The 16,983-nt window shown below is 32.8% G+C and overlaps 1 protein-coding gene across 14 annotated transcripts in view; it reads right to left on the reverse strand.

The window, feature by feature from the left end:
- The window catches only part of Cep128 (centrosomal protein 128), a 428,016-nt gene that overhangs the window by 293,563 nt on the left and 117,470 nt on the right, over nucleotides 1-16,983 (reverse strand). For all 14 annotated transcript variants that reach the window (XM_021245525.2, XM_087195433.1, XM_087195432.1 and 11 more), the window contains one exon: nucleotides 15,797-15,948. In XM_021245525.2, the coding sequence (XP_021101184.2) occupies nucleotides 15,797-15,948 (152 nt within the window). The remainder of the gene's footprint in view (nucleotides 1-15,796; nucleotides 15,949-16,983) is intronic.

The raw sequence follows: 16,983 nt of genomic DNA on the forward strand, positions 1-16,983 counted from the left end.
TGTCTTAAAAAAAAAAAAAAAACTAATAGTTTTTAAAAGTAAAAAACAAAAACAAATTAAATGAGCAAAAAAATGTATTTAACTCAATCTTACATTATCTTCTAACTAGCACTGTGTACTTTTCATCCTTTAAGGTCAGGTCCTATGAAGAGGAGTCCATACTTGATACCCCACAATCTTAATTTCAGTTCATTTAATTTGCTATACATTTTCCTTCCTATCATACAATTAAGACAGCCTTTATCAAGATAACTAAATATCATCTACAGCCAAATACAACTGATTCTAAAAGTGTTTTCTTACCTAGTTTCCTTGTAGCATATGACTGTTAATTACATCTAATTCATTCTTGTCTCTCTTAATATTGTTTTTAATATTGTTTTTTACCTCTTTTCCATTTTCTTCCTATTTTTTCAGAATCTCCTTTCCTAGGTCTCTGCCATTTGGTTTTCAAATACAGCTAACTCTACGAGGTCCCAATATTAAATATTATCCTATCCATATAATATTCTTCTTTTTTTTTTTTTGGTACCAGGGTTCAAACTTGGGTCCTTGTGCTTGCGCAGTAGGTGGCAAAACCACTGAGCTAAATCCCAGGCCCTACATATAATATTCTTCGTAGTTATAGAAACATAAGTACACAGAGGTAAGTGATTCCTAATTCAGAAGCTAAATATTTTAAATATCTAATTGTATGATTTTCAACATGTAAAACTATTACAGGCATCTCAAATTTACCATGTAAAAATCTGACTTATCTGATGCCCAACTCCTTAAAAAAAGAATCCTATTAAAATTGAAAGAAAGCCTCTCTTTGATGAAGGAAAGACACGAAGGTAGAATTATATATTAAAATAGTGAAAAGAAATAACGATTGCAGAGAAAGAGAAAATTAAGAAGAGAGAGATGTTTAAAAGTTTACAAATTGACATAAGATTCCATCTTGAGAGTCTCAAAGTTATGAGAGACTCAAGAGTTACAGAATTGTTTGTTTTCCTGTGGCAACTCTTGAATCTAGAATCAAAACAAATTCAGCATTATTTATTCCTGTAATTATACAGTAACTGTAATAGGCATACAATTAATATATGCAAACCCAGATCTTAACCACACAAATTTTTTTCACATTTAAAAATAACAGACTTGCACATTAACATGTTACACATAAGAATTCACCTTGAAGAGGATTTGAAAACATAACATTTCTGCATGAGAGTTTAAATAAACAGAAAAGGATGTGATATAAGTTAATAGTCCTCAGTGAACCTAGTCTGTTCTGTAAGACCTCACAAAGGAAGTAAGAGAAAATAAAAGGATGACAGACAGAGTAAAGTGTGAAGGAGAAAAAAAATATATGGAAAAGAACTGATGAATCAATGACCAAAAAAGCACAGGAAGAGCAGTAGAATGGGCCACTAGGGGCTGTTTGTAAAGAGTAACATAGCTCAAGAAGACTAAAAGGACATTGGAAAGTAAAGTCAGAAACTGAGTTGACAGGATGCCGAAATCTACTTCAAGCTTTCAAAGGTTTTCCAGCAAGGGAATAACATAGTACAATTATTTACTTAAGTCAGATTAATCACCAAACAATATCATGCTAACACCAGAACATTAAAATATTATGGTATTAAAAAAAATTGAAGATCATCCTTTTAAAGCAGGGATGGACTTACAAAACCAATTCTTTTTTCATCTGAATTCAATTTCAGCCATCAAATTCAATGAAATTGGCTAATAATAGATAAGAACAAACTGCACATGTGAGAAACTTGATGAGGAAAGAAAAACACACACACTTGTCAGTTTTAGGAGGAAGATACACTTTGTTCCCATTTAATGAAATAAACATTTCCTACACTCAGAAATATCCAAGTTGCTGAGATACAAGGATGAGTAAGATGATATGGCTCTAAGAGTAAGTTCTCCAGCTTTGGAGAACCATACAGCCTAGCAGGGAAGACAGATAGGTACCAGTTATTTTAATAAACGCAAGGCATATGGGCAATCCTTTCTTTCTATTTCAAATTTTGCCTCTCTCCAGCCTATACTACCTAGAGTAACCAGATTTTTCATTCCTCAGTCCATTCACATGATTATATGGTATTTCTAACAATGATACTTTCTTCACAAGAAGGGCCCTGAGCAAACCTAAGGTGATGACGAAAGGAACAAAGGATGATAATTCAACAGTTGCTAGTAAAAGTGTTTAAGAGAAAGAGAAGAAGAGGTAGAGGAAAAAAGCGAAAAAGAGAAAAAAAAAATGCATGCCCATGCCAGGCAATCCCAGAGCTCAAACAATTCCCAGCATTACTAAAGCCAGTGTTCCTATGACTCCTGCTCTCTCTTTACCTTTAGGGTCTTTCACAATCAAGTCTCCTGCCTCTAAAATAAGGCACTGGTCAGGGAAAAGGGCTTTGGAGGAGAACTGGGAAAAAGGAAAAGACTAACAAGAGAATCTGATCAATAAGACCCTGCTCCCACATATTCACAAATAATGGCTATCTTAAGAATTCAAACTAATTATGATTCATAATGTTTGGAAAAAAATGATCCCAACATTACAGACAAGCCAAATAAACATGTGTAAATCCTCTGTTCACTGTGGAAAAATTAATGAAAGAAAAAAGTAACTCGTTATATTTGTTCAATTTTACCAGTTTCATAACAACTGAGAAAGCCATTTTTAGGGGAAAAATTAAGCATAAACTTTTAATTTTCATAATAGCTAGCCTGTCAGTTATGGGTATATTAAATATATAACATAATGGTAACGGCTTTCTAGTTATACACATATACTTTTAATATACAAGAATAAAATGCATACTATAAAATTATGTAGCTGTTTTATATTATACTCATTTTATGGAACATAAAGGATAAACTTAAAATTTCAATTATTATAGAGATTAAACGTTTTTGGGTTTTATTAAGTTCATTTGAAGTGTGTTTTGGTTCCAAAATTTTCATGAGAACTCAATTCTGTATTACCATATATCCACAAAAACACACTAACCAAAATAGAATTATCTAGAAAAGTACATTGAAAGTACCAACTGTCTGAATTTACCAAAATGACACATTAAAGGAAAAATGATGCTTTAAGCATAGGCATATAAATATTTGTTTCTTTACAAGGGCAAAAATAGTATGCTGTTAGCTAACAAATTGTAAAAAGGTCACAAACTGACCGGCATTTTAAAGATAATTCAATTAATTCTCTCTAATACTGACCTGAAAACTCAGAGTGAAGAGAATAAGGAAGTTCTATCTAAGACAGGATGCAAATACCTTAGACAAAAGGAAGATGGCTAACTCAAGTACAGGAAAAAAATATTAAAATTTTACTTCTATTTTTGTATTTATTAAAATTAAACTATATTTTATTTTAAGATGTAGGAACTTTTCATAGTTTTCATGTAATCAGTTAATAGCACTTAGAGATGATTTAGTTTTAGCTAAACTAAAATGGACAGGAAACTAAAAAAAACACTAAAGATTGAATATCTCATTACTAATATGTGGATATGTATTTGTATATGTGATTTTAAGATTAATATGAATTTAACCAACATTCATTGAGCGCCAACTCTAGACTCTAGGTATTCTAGGGCAATGAAAAATACAAGGCAAGGTCCTGTTACTTAACTAAAAGAAAACCTAATTAATGGCACTGTTGTATATGACCCAAGAGCAGTCAGCAGTCACCTTCTAATAACTCTTCTGTTTTCTGAAGGCTACAAAACAGTGCTCAGGACTCCTTTGAGCTACTGTATTTGGGGTACAAATCAGGATGTGTCAAATAGGTGCCATATAGAACAATTTTGAATGCAGAAGTGAGGTAAGGATCATATTCTTGTTAATTTTGACTTTGCTGCTGGTCAGCAAGGTCACAGAACAATTTGTTCTGTGGTGAATCTTCTCTCCTTTTGTGCTCGTCAAGAAGCCTTCCTAGGAGTAGCTTCCCAGTCCTTCTTGGAAGGGTAGGCAGGATCCAATCTGTCATTTAGATTATAAACATCTAGCACATCAAACACCTTGGCCAGTTCTTACCACACTAAACCTTAAGTGATAAGTTTTACTTTTCAAATAAACAAAAGAACTAACAGGTTTAATAGCCCTTCTCCTGAAATTCTCAGATTCTAAATTAAGCCATGGCCCACTCACCTCCAATGGGAAAGTAGTGTGGCATATTCTTGAATGTCTGATGAACTCATTCACCTCAATATAAATTAGATGTTTTATGAATTGATACTTACACGTTTTATGAATTGAAACTGTGACCTGATACCACTATCAATTGATTGCAGAGACGACTAATCAATTTTCCCCAGTCAGGAGAACTAAGGAAGGCAAGTCTCTTTGAATAAAAGAACTTAAATCAATCAAAGTCTGGTAACCCCAAAATATATCTATGTGAAGCTAAATTAGGCTATTATTCATTGAAACCATCATATATAAAAATTTTTTAAAGTGTGGATTGCTAGAAAGCGGTCAACTTATTTTAAAATCTAATCAACTTATTTTTACTCTAGCAGAGTACTTAATCTTTTAAGATTGATTCAGACTTTTAATGAGTTAGTGAACAAACACATAACAGGAGCCATTGTAATAATTGTGTCACAAATATTTTTTCTTTAAAGATGTAACTCTCTGTTCTCTATCATACTAATTTTGGCCACATACCCTGTTATCATTTTCTTTTTTGCCAAATGAAGCAGAAACACACAAAGGACATTAATCCCAAATATTAGGTGTCTACATTGCAGTAATTAAAAATAATTATTTCTCCACAAATCCTATGAGAAAATATCTGTTTCATACAACTACTTGTACTTTTTAATGAAACATGATACTAAGTTTAAGCAAAGGGCAGAAAATAATGTTCAATTAATTAAATACATTCATCTCTTTGTAAAGAAATAAACTATTAACTTGTGTTTCATTAGCCATAATATTCCCTACATGGACAATTTTAAAGAGGCATTTCTTCAGACTGTTCAACTTAAAACACAAAGGGGCATATAATTAACATCTAGGTCCCTGCAACACATGAAGGAAATGATACCCTGGAATACACATCTCAAATTACATTTGTGTTTTCATAATTTTTCTCACACTTTATTAGACTAATAATTTTATCTCTGCCACTCTGATGTTTAATGTAGATGCTTTTGGGAAAAAGAAAACAAATATATACAGAATAACTATTCTGCTTAAACAAACTGTTGTTCAGGACTGCTTCTGACTGAGGTAGAAAACACTGGTTATACATCTGCTGTGAAATCCAACAGGCAAAAACAGGTTATCAATAAAAGACATAGCCACCTATATCTTGCCAATGCTAATGTAAGAGATTACTATGATTACTTCTGCAAAATTAGCTTAACATGTATTTGAAGATCTTGAATAGCTCAACTAAAGAAACATTCTGTCACTCTTAATTTCATGACATACTTGAGGAAAAACTAAATGTAACCTAATATGTAATATTATTGTATTACATCATTAGAGAATTATAGCTTATTTGAAACAAATTAGACACATTATATTTCATGATACAATAACCTTGTGTGCTTAGAAGAAATGAAGTTTTCTATTTTTGACATGAGGAGGAGTTTGAAGCCAAGGAGGCTAAATCAGGTACAAGAGCTAATACTTCAAACAAAATCAGTAATCCCTGTTTTAACTCCAGTAAACACACACCAAAAAAAATGGCTTTTGGAGATTTTCCTTTAATCAGCCCCTCAATAAAGTCTATCAACATTGCTCCCATACAGCCATCCAATATTCAAAGTAAAAGTGAATGTGCTTTCTATACCACTAGAATTCAAGATACGACTCCTAACTAATTCAATCACATTGCCATGTGTTAAGTTCTACCAATATTTTAAGTAAAATAAAAAATTCAAGTACACTGACTTCATTTCGGGTGCAACAAATCCATATAGCTAAACTACAATGGACACCACAAATTAAAATATCTCCTTCATTGCTGAAAGTGCTACTGGACACTAGAATAGAGTTTGAAATACAAATATACAGGCCTAATACAATGGCTTGATAGTTTACATAGTTTTCATCTCCTTTGGAGCTCTAAGTAGAGCCCCTTTATTTTTTCTAATGTTAGTTATAAATATTTTTATTTTTAAAATATTTTACTTGACAGTACAAAAACATTATTTTCAATAAAAATGAAAACATACTGGCCAGGGATTTAGCTCAGTGATTTCGCTGCCTGCTGCACAAACGCAAGCACCTGAGTTCAATCCCAGGTACCAAATAAATAAATAAATAAATAATGCTAATATGTCTGAAGAACAATGTGATTGAACATGATTTATTGTTTTTTAATCTTTTAAGATCTAGCTTTAAAGTTCACTTCATTTTGATATTTGATTTTAATTGTTGTCTAACCTGAAATATATACCTCGCTATTAATGCTAATAATTTATGTATAGACTGTGTTAGATTTTAAGTGTCAACTGAGAATAAAGAATACTATTTATTCCTTTCCCAAACACACCTCTTGCATTTTTCTTTCATTAGTACAGGGAACAAGAGTTCCAATACATTACTGGATAAGAAAGGAGCCCTTTCATCATTTAAAATCAATATTGCACTGTTAAATATGCTGTTGATATAGGTTTTTAGTGCACATTCTTCAATATTAGGAAGTTTCTTTCTCATCCTTTTGACTAAGAGTTTCCCTAATTAATGGGTATTGAATTTTTCAAGCCCTTTTTCATTATGTATTGAGATAATAATGCTTTTTCTACTATATTAATTGATTTACAAATGTTAAGCCAACTAGATATCCTAGAATAATCCAAATAAATACACACACACCTACACAAACACATGCATGCACATATATCTAGCTAATACTAGCCCTTGGTCAGATATATCTACTGTGAATATTTTCTCCCAGAGTGGTTTGTGTGTGGGTGAATGGTTTAGTTTTATCCAATGTTTCAATAGTACTTTACAGAGATTTTTCATTTCTCTTTGGTTTTATTAATTTTACTATGTCAAGTCTAGTTTATAATTTTCATTGTTTTTGTCCTGCTTAAGGTTCTTAGAGCTTCTAAAATATGTGAATTGATGTCTTTTTTTCTTCAAATATTGCTTCTGCTCCACTCTCTTCCATTTTTAGGACTCCAATTACATGCATACAAGAACTTTAGACTTCACTATATCCCATAGGTCTCTTATGAACTTTCATGTATTTTCTTTTTTGTGATTAAGAATGGATATTTTGGGGGCCGGGGATTTAGCTCAGTGGCACCGTGCCTGCCTCACAAGCGCAAGGTCCTGAGTTCAATCCCAGATCCCCCAAAAAAAAAAGAATGGGTATTTTCTTCTGACTGGTATAATATTTCAAGAAATGGGATTTCTAAAATGGCATTTTAAACAGTTCAGCAGTCCCTATTTCTCATAAAAACAACAAAATCTTGTTAAAATATTTTTTTAATTAATTTATCTGGAAATTTTCCTAACAGTTCAGAACAAATGGAGAAATCTTAAAGAAAATATTAAGTGTTGGTGAGAAAAATAAGAGTATATGGCATGTGAATCGCTGTAGGGAGCCATTCTACATAATTTTGGGGAAAGATCATTTTGCAATTAAATTATGATTAGGCCTAGTCTTCTTGCCTACAGGCCAGCTATGACGTCCCAAAACATAACTCCACTTTGGCCTCCAGTCACACCTGAGACCTCAATGGTCCTGTGATGCCATGACACTCAAGGGCAAGGTTACATCAGCTGAAGACATCCTGGTTCCTTGAGAACCGAGCAGTAAGACAAAGGTTTCACCTGGGAAAGGACAAATCCCTTATCAGCTTAACTCATCCCATCTACCGTTGTAAGAACGACATATTCAGACATCATAGTCAAATTATTGAAAGATAAAGACAACAAGCCAGCAAGAGAAAAGTGACTCGTTGTGTATGAGGGAACCTTATAAGATTAATCTCTGACCTCTTACAAAAACAATGGAAATAAGGAGATACTGGTGGGACAAATTCTAGGAGCTAAAAGACGGGCAACTAAAGTCTTATATAGGGCAAAACTGTCTTTTAAAAGTAAAAATAAAGACATATTCTTTTTGAAAGTATTTCTACTGTTTTGTCTTCTGGTGAACATTTGCTTTTATGTACATTGTTCTGTCTTGCGGGTGGGGCAGAAGCCCTGTTGATGTAGTAGGAATAGAAGAGCCCCAAGTCCACTTCCTGAGACATGGACCCTTTCTACCCTAATCACCATTGCCTACATCAACTCTCATTATGATTCTGCCTGTCTTGTCAGCTTGGGCTGCTATAATGAAGTATCACTCACTAAATGGCTTATGAAGAACAGAAATTTATTGCTTACAGTTTTAGAAACTGGAACTCGAAGATCAAAATGATAACACGTTCAGGTTCTGGTTTGGGCCCCCTTGTGGGTTGCAAACACCCAACTTCTCTTTATATTCCCACATGTCGGAAAGGGAGCAAGTCATCTCTCTGGCCTCTTCTAATAAGGGCACTAATCTCATTCATAAGGAATGTGACTTCATGACTTATTACCTGTTAGAGTCCCTATTTCCAAATATCACACACTGGGGATTAGGTTAAAACATTATGAATTCTGGGAAGGATGCAAATATTCTGTCCAGAGTATTATACATCCATGCTGAAAGGCTTGGTTTCACTGGCCAATCAATAATTCTATACTAAATATGAATTCAATGATTGGCATTTTATTAAGAGCAAGGGTTTCATTGGTTATATTTGTGTACCTTTGGAATGTAGCATCAGATCAAATACCTAACAGGCTTCTAATCAAAATATATTGGATGAAAGACTGAATAAATTGTTTTCCTCATTGCTAACTAAAGAAAAAACAAAACATAAAATATAACCAAACTACATATTACTTTACATAATCTAAGCATACATACAGATGGCGGTCTCATAAAATTCTTTAAAATAATAATGAAAACACATGTCTACTCTCTGGTTAAATCCTAACTACTCAGCTCTTAACTTCACCTACAATATATTTTGGTTATAGGATTTCTAGTTGATTCTTTTTATAATTTCTTACTTTCTACTAAAATTAAATATCATATGACCTAATTTTTTAAAATATTAACAACCACTGTCTTAAAATATATTTCTGAAAACTCTAGTATCTGAAGTCTGTATGGCAATTTCTCTTTCCTGTTTATGCTTGTCTTCTTTGGTAGTCTGGTTTTGTTTCCTAGCACAATTGCTAAGTTTTGACTGCATGCTAGGCACTGCATGACAAATCACAGAATTAATGCAAAGCTCTAGATTATATCTTTCTCCCTAAAAGATCTATCCTTGTTTTGATTGGCAGTGAGAATAAGGACAAGATAATCTCGCAACAAAGCGGTGCTACAGTGTTTGTAAGAGTAAAACATATTTTTGGCTCTCCCATGCTCCCGGAGCTTAGGGTAACTAAAGTCTGGGATGTCTGCCTGGGTTCTTCCTCTTTGGGAGAGCATCCAAGACCGTCATAGCATCAACAGTGTTTGTGAATCAAAACACATTTCAGGGGAACAGTACTAGTGAATGTCAGAACAACTCTGCACCTGCCACCTCAACAAAATACTTAAATCCACTCATCCTTGCTTCTTAGATAGCTTTTTGATGGCTTTAAACATATATTGTAATGTATGTCTCACTCAGCTTTTCTAATTTTCCTCAATAAAAAGTCTGTTCTGCAAAAAAATTAGAACACCATTAAAGGCAGAAACTATCCTGTTCTTTAACTCAGAATTGACAAAGCTTGCCTAATTCTAGTATCTTATCATCAGATGTTCCCACAAAATAAAATACTGTATGTATGATACAAATATATTCTTCACTCAAGTTGTAGAAATTAAACACATGTAAAAAAATTACTAACACTCACCTTATTTGTATCAGCAATGAGTTACTCACTAAAAACTAAAAGAATGCTTTCTCTGTGTATACAAATAATTTAGTTTTATTGTTGAGATAATTTGTACTGCTTGAATGTTTCGAACAGTATAATGAGCCTACTGACTTTTTTTTTGTTTAACCCTGAATACAACCTCATTTCTTTTTATGCCCTTATAGAAAGCTGTCTGAAAACAAACACCAAAAAACGATTTAATTTGTTACTAAAAATGATATGCTATCAAAGTACAATCACTCTAAAATAAAAGAACTATGAAGACTACAGGAGGGAATGAAAAGGCAGGAAAAGGGGGCGTAAAGGAGTGTAATGGGATGGATATGATCAAAATATGTTTTAAGCATATAACACAAACTACATTATTTTTAGAAGACTATAGGAGTCATCTGTGACCAGTCAAAATATGCACTTTATAAAGTACAGTTAACCCCTTTTGATGGTATTTGTGGTAGTTAAGAAATGAAATGAGTAACTATCATTTACTTGGATATCATAAGAACATTACTTCATTAGTTTCATATTACTCAGTTTTCTCTAGTAAGTCTTTCTATAATTATTTCCAAAGCTATATAATTTATCTTTATAATTACTTTTTATTAGACAGAGTCCGGCAATGTAGTTCAGGCTGGTCTTGAACTCATGGCCATCCTCATACCTCAGCCTCCTGAGTGCTGGGATTACAGGCATGCACCACCACACCTGGCCTATAATTACTTTAAACATTAAATGAATCTAGGATCAATATATGTAGTTATTAATACTTCATATTTTATTTTATAAAGTACTTAAATTCTCTCTCATACAGACATACATAAGAATCACTATTTATATATTAAAAACATGAGAATTTATTATGATTTCAGAAAAAAAGAGGCAGGATAGAGACTTTTTTATTCCTAAATTGTTTCTTTTCTGACCATATTCAAATGGTAAACTTTAATAAATGTTAGTGATACATTAAAAAAAATTCATTCCACTTCTATTGCCTGACCTTCTGGAAATATTCATGCAAAAATATAATTACAAAAAACAGAAAAGCTACCTTTTTCCCAACTGCTGAAACTCATATTTTTTCCATGTAGATAAAGGTTGTGGAAATTAAATCGTGTCTTCTAGGAAGTGTAAAGGCTTATTTAGTTTTAGGGATTTTATTTGTAAAGCATCTCTGCCAATAGTCTTCTTTATGAAAAGCTCAAAGAGTATATAGCATTTATGGACTTAGCAATTTCCTCCAATGTCAGAATAAATTTGGATAGTAACAAATGCAAACCTCATCTCCACTTAGTTGGTTAAATCTGGCTTCTGACTACAAAATTTTGCTACCAATACTTGTTTTCCTATAATCTATCCTAGATATTAAAAGTTATTTAATACTCAAGTAATATCTTATTTTACAACACACATTTGGATAAGGAAGAATATAAGAAGTTTTAAAAAGCAGTAAAAAATTATAGCCAGTGTAATAAGGTCTCTAAGATATTAGATCTCTCATAATCTTGAAAGGAAAGGAGTATTGAAGGGGGTAGTACTGTAGAATAAAGTGGTCAGATTTATATAAGAAATGCAAGAATTAAAAGACTCGATGCTAGAAGTATGGCAAAAGAAATAAACTTTCCTCTGTTTCTACTGTACTAAAAAAGTTATTATTATTTTTCTACTATCCTCTCTCAAAATATTCCGCTTATGAATAATCATGTCAGTTGTCAATTACAACTTTCAACATTTAATCTAAATTATGCTCAGCATCTTTTTTTTTTGAAGTTCTTAGTTGAATTTGAAAGTCAAATTTTCTTCAAGAAGAGTTAAGTTGATGGAAGATGGAGGCAGAGATTAAATCAGGAGGAATCATTGATCAAGGATGCTTGGAATTCTTATGAATACAAATAGCCTATCAAGGTTAATGAGGTTTAACGTGAGTTTAGAAGGGGAGATGCACTTAGTATTTTCTACACATACGCAGATGTAAGAGCTAAGTTACAATGTGAAAGATAAATTACACAAACTCAAATGTAGCTTCCATCCACTTAGGTTTTCAAAGAGCTATTTTTACCATTTTCCCCAGTTTAAAACAACTGCTAAAAATATATATTCCGATGTCTCACTAACACAATTAGTGAGTCTTTAAGGTTCCCTTAAAGATTGACAAGTCTTCCAGGAATGAATGTGCTATTTGAAATGACTGAACTGATGATAGCTTAAAGAAAAACTATAATATTTTATAACATTATCTCAGTCAACAAATGTTAATTGAACACATGATACATATTAAAACACTGTGGGAACACAGCTGAACACAGATATTAGATGCTGTTTATAATCCACACCCATTTATGAGTTGATAAGGGAAAGAACCCTTTAATTCATAAGTGACTTCCATAATGTACAAATTTGAATTCTAACATCAATGTAAACTGGTAAATGCCCAAAACAAAATCTGCAGACAATAACGTATCAAAAACAAAAAACAGTAAATGTAAGATTGAGTGTCAAAGCAGAAGCAGAAGAAATGTCATATCAACACATTCCAGATAAAGATAGAAAGTCTAGCTACAGTAAAAAAGGATTTCTGGTCATAAGGACTCATTAAAAGGAGGTGAGATGGTGAGAAACTGTACTGCGCCTATGGACAAACAGCCCTTTAGGCATTATTCTCTGACCCTGTGTTCACCAAGCAATTTTTGATTTCAACTTCCAAAACCTAAGTATAGAAAATTGGGAGAATGGTGTCCTGCTAGAGAGAAAAGTTTTTAAAAATCTATATGGGGCTCCTACAGGGCAAATCAATGAACTGCCACTCTTTTATACACTATTCTCTTATGAGTTGCATTGCTAACAATAACTCCAAGACACGCAAAACCCAAGTTGCCAGATGAGAAAACAAGATTCTGAAACATGGTATCTTTACCAAGGTAAAGATAGTCGATGGAGTCTTGTTGACCAGACAACTGGTCTTCTCCTATATGTCCTTTTCTACTTTTTTTTGATCCAGTTTGAAATTTTAAGAAAATATCCAGAATACCTTAACATAATGTGTGATGGCACCATAAGGACCACAATGACATGAAGGGTTATCGCTTACAGCTGATAGAACCCAGGAGGGCTTCAGTGGGGGAAAAGGTTAGGGTCAAAACAGAAAAACATTAGGACATTACAGAAAAAGTGAAGAACTGGAACAAGGATAAAAAGATGGAAATGAGTAAGGGAACTTAAGAAAATAGGAACTGTCTGACAACGTCATATATAAGATTCGGTAGGAGAGTTGTGAAGTCAAGGTTAAAAAGAAAATGACTGAACAAATTGTAAGAATTGTTACTGTATAAACATTCTTGGGCTTGACTAGTAATCTCATTTTGTGCCTCACTTTTGTACATATTCCATCTTCAATAAGTGACAAAAGAGGATTAATTTCCATTTTCATCGAATGTAAAAGGCAACAACAGCCCCATACTACCTAAGATTTTCTAAAAATGAAGCAGAAATTGAGCTGAGTGGTGTAGCTCAGTGGTAGAGCATTTGCCAAGCATGTGCAAAGCCCCAGATTCAATTTCAGCACAAGAAAGAAAGAAAGAAAGAAAGAAAGAAAGAAAGAAAGAAAGAAAGAAAGAAAGAAAGAAAGAAAGAAAGAAAGAGAAAAAAAGAAAGACAGACAGACAAAAGGCCAGAAAGTAAATGGTATTCAACTAAATTAGAGACATTCTCTACTGCTGGTGGTTACAATTCAGTGACTTCTGATCTGATCTCTCACAAAGTCTGCACCAGGCATCACTTTGAGAACAACTTAGAAATAAAAGATATTCAAAAGCCCACCAAAAAATATGAAAAATAAACAAGGCTTGGTGTAGTACTGCATGCCTACAATTCCAGTACTTAGGGAGACTGAAACAGGAGGACTGCAAGTTCAGCTGCTGTTGGGTAACTCAGTGAGATCCATCTCAAAATAAATTAATAATAATAATAATGACAGGGCTGGCAATATAGCTTAGTTGCAGAGCACCCTTGAATTTCATTCATCCCTAGTACCAAAAAAAATAATAATAATAATAATAATAATCGGAAGTGTTACTGAGCCTGAAATAAATGATAGAAATTTAACTAAATTGATTATTTTATTTAAAATAAAATCTGAAAAATTAAAACTGGCAATTTCTCCCAGGGCTGAACACTGTCTTTTTGTAATGTAATTTTCAACAATTGGAGGAAAAAAACTTCACCCTCCAAAAGGGATTAGTCCTTCAGAGCAAGACAAACTCAAAGAACCTCCTCTATCAATGTTCGAATGTCAGAGGCAACAGAGCCAATCAAGTGGGTTTTCATCCACTGCTACTTTGCTAGCACCAAGGACAGTGCCTGGCATAGACCAGAGGCCAATGATACTGTATGTGTGAGTAACAACCCTCTCTAGCTGCTTTCCACATTCAAACTGAACACATCCACCCAAACTAATCCAAGAGAATTCAAACACTTCTCCTAATCTATGTGAAAACTGGCTAGTAAGGACTATTAAAGCTAGGACCGAGGAAAGCCAAGCTTCTTGATGAGAACACTACATGTATTAGGCTACTGATGGTTATTTTTTTTTTTAATGCCCATGTATTTTAAGACATTTTTTCCAATTTATACTACAAATAGTAAATGAGAAAAAAAAAAACAGGAAAGAGAGAAAAAGAGGGAAGAGAAAAAAAAAACTAATGTGTTTTTAAAAGAATAACAAGCAAAGGGGGCCTTTTCTAGCTTTTGTTCATTACCAAAGTTTTTTAAAATAGTTAACTTCACAGCAAGATCATATTTTAGCATTTTCATCAGCTGGATCCAGAGTCAAAATAATACCCATGATGCAAACTTTAAAAGTCATGTAATTACCACTGCTCAGAGACTATTTCTGGTATGTATTTATTAAACATACAGAAGCCTTTGTAAAGACTATCTCAACATTTCATTATATAATCTGAGTCAAGCAAAATCTAAAAGACATTTTCTATTGACATGCTAACAAGATGAAAGGGAAACTCAGACTAGAGTAACACTGAATATTTCCTTCAGGTTATATAAAGTTAAGTACTGTCAATACCAATTTTCTATCTATCATAATTTTTAAAATTCTTCAAATGCAGCAACTTATTATAATCAGCTAATAAAACAGATACAACTGCACTAATAAAAACAGATACAAGGGAAGGTTGATACATATCTATTTCCAAAAGTGTCATCTATGTTTGATCAAATTTACATAATTATAATTTATTTATTTCCTTTTATGAAGTCCTTTCCTTTGATTTTTAATATCTTCTGATAATTAGCTGTGCTAGATAAAAGGCAAGAGGAAACAGCAGATGCCTAGTAGCACTTCATTCATGGCTACCACATCATTCATGAGTTCCATACCGCTAATTAATGGAAGCATCGCAACTCTACCTCATGTAGAACAGCTGGAGGTCTGAAAACCTGTGTAGTTTCAAAGAAAAAATAGCAATAATTCTTTTCTTCCAGTTTCATCCCTTAAATAAAAGATAATTCATTGTTCAGTCAGAAAAGAAAGTCCCTTCTGTCTGTAGAAAGAGCTCAATTGCTATCAGAAGATAAATATCTTGAAGTTTAATAACAGTTGAAGATTTCACTATGAAATAATAAAGGGAAAATAATCTAGATTCCTCGCTTTGAGGTCCCAAATGAGAGAAAAATGAATCCATAGGAAATTCTGTATAAAGTAAACAAGTTATTAGTATTACTTTATATTATCTATACTCAAACTAAAGATCACAAAAATAATACATCTTTATGTTAAACCTTCATTAAGTAATTGTACTAAATAAAATTGCAGTCTTTTAAATACAGCTTAAAAATAAGTCACCTCTATTTGTGCTGACAAATTTGCTTTCTCCTTGTCTTTTCGCTCCATGCACCGCTTCACTTCCTCTAACTCAGATGCCATTGTGCTGAAATTCAGCTGCACTCTCAAATCTGACATCTGCTTCTCCAGATTCTGTTTTTCCCGCTCTACCCCTTAAAAGAGAAAATGTAAAGCTCAATGGTTGTTCTTTATTCATAGGAGAATGTAATTTCCAATGGTACTAAGCCCTGATGTTTTAATTCTCTAGCTAACATAATCTACCTACTGACACTCATGCTCAAGATATTTCAGACTTTGCCAGTCTAGTATCACATGGTTTTCAAAGACATATATATTATTGTCATCCAATATTATTCCATTTTGGTACAAAAATTTTAAACCTTATCTGATTTCTAGCACAATTTATTTCAAGAAATCTTACAAGTTTTCATTTTCTTCACATCTCTACTGCCAAACTTTTAAATAAAAATACTGAGAGAATTTTCAAACAAGGTTTTATATTTAACTGAAGTTACTGAAGTTTACACAATGAAATAAACCCCTTTTTTTTGCAACAGAAACAACAAATGATGCTGCTAAATATCTGATCATGTTGGACTACCAATTTGCTACTTTTTAATAATTTTGAGACTATTTCCTGTAACTATAATATTGAACAATGTAAACTGACTTAGTATGTAATTCAACAGGAAATTCTTGCTCTGTGATACACAGGCTCTATAATATCATGTTCTTCCAATATAAAGATAAGTATAAAAACCCATCTTCAATGAGCCTGCATTACCAGATCACAGACAAGAGATATAAATAAAGTAATTCCTTTACTCCAAAATGTCAGCAACTGGAATATATACTATCAATTCAAAGCTACCATTTTTCCAGTAGTTTCCTTTGCAGGAAAGAAAAGAATGAAGACAAAACTATCAATTCAAATTTATAAAGCATTCCTAAAATACATCCAAACTTCAGAAATATTAAAATGTTCTAGATTGTACATTTTGCGATGGAAGACATACAGGCTTTTCAACAGCATGAGACGAGCTCTGACAGATACAAGAGCATTACTGAGAAACAGAACAAAAGGCAGTGTGATTAACTCTACGGTAGTGAAAAACTAGAGTAAGAAGAATTAGGGCCTAAATTACATTTAAAGAATGGATACAAAAATTTCACCAAGCAAAGGGATG

This window comes from Heterocephalus glaber, unplaced genomic scaffold, assembly GCF_053883595.1.
Source record: "Heterocephalus glaber isolate CG9 unplaced genomic scaffold, H.glaber_assembly_v1.0 deba00001608, whole genome shotgun sequence".
Classification (NCBI taxonomy): domain Eukaryota; kingdom Metazoa; phylum Chordata; class Mammalia; order Rodentia; family Bathyergidae; genus Heterocephalus; species Heterocephalus glaber.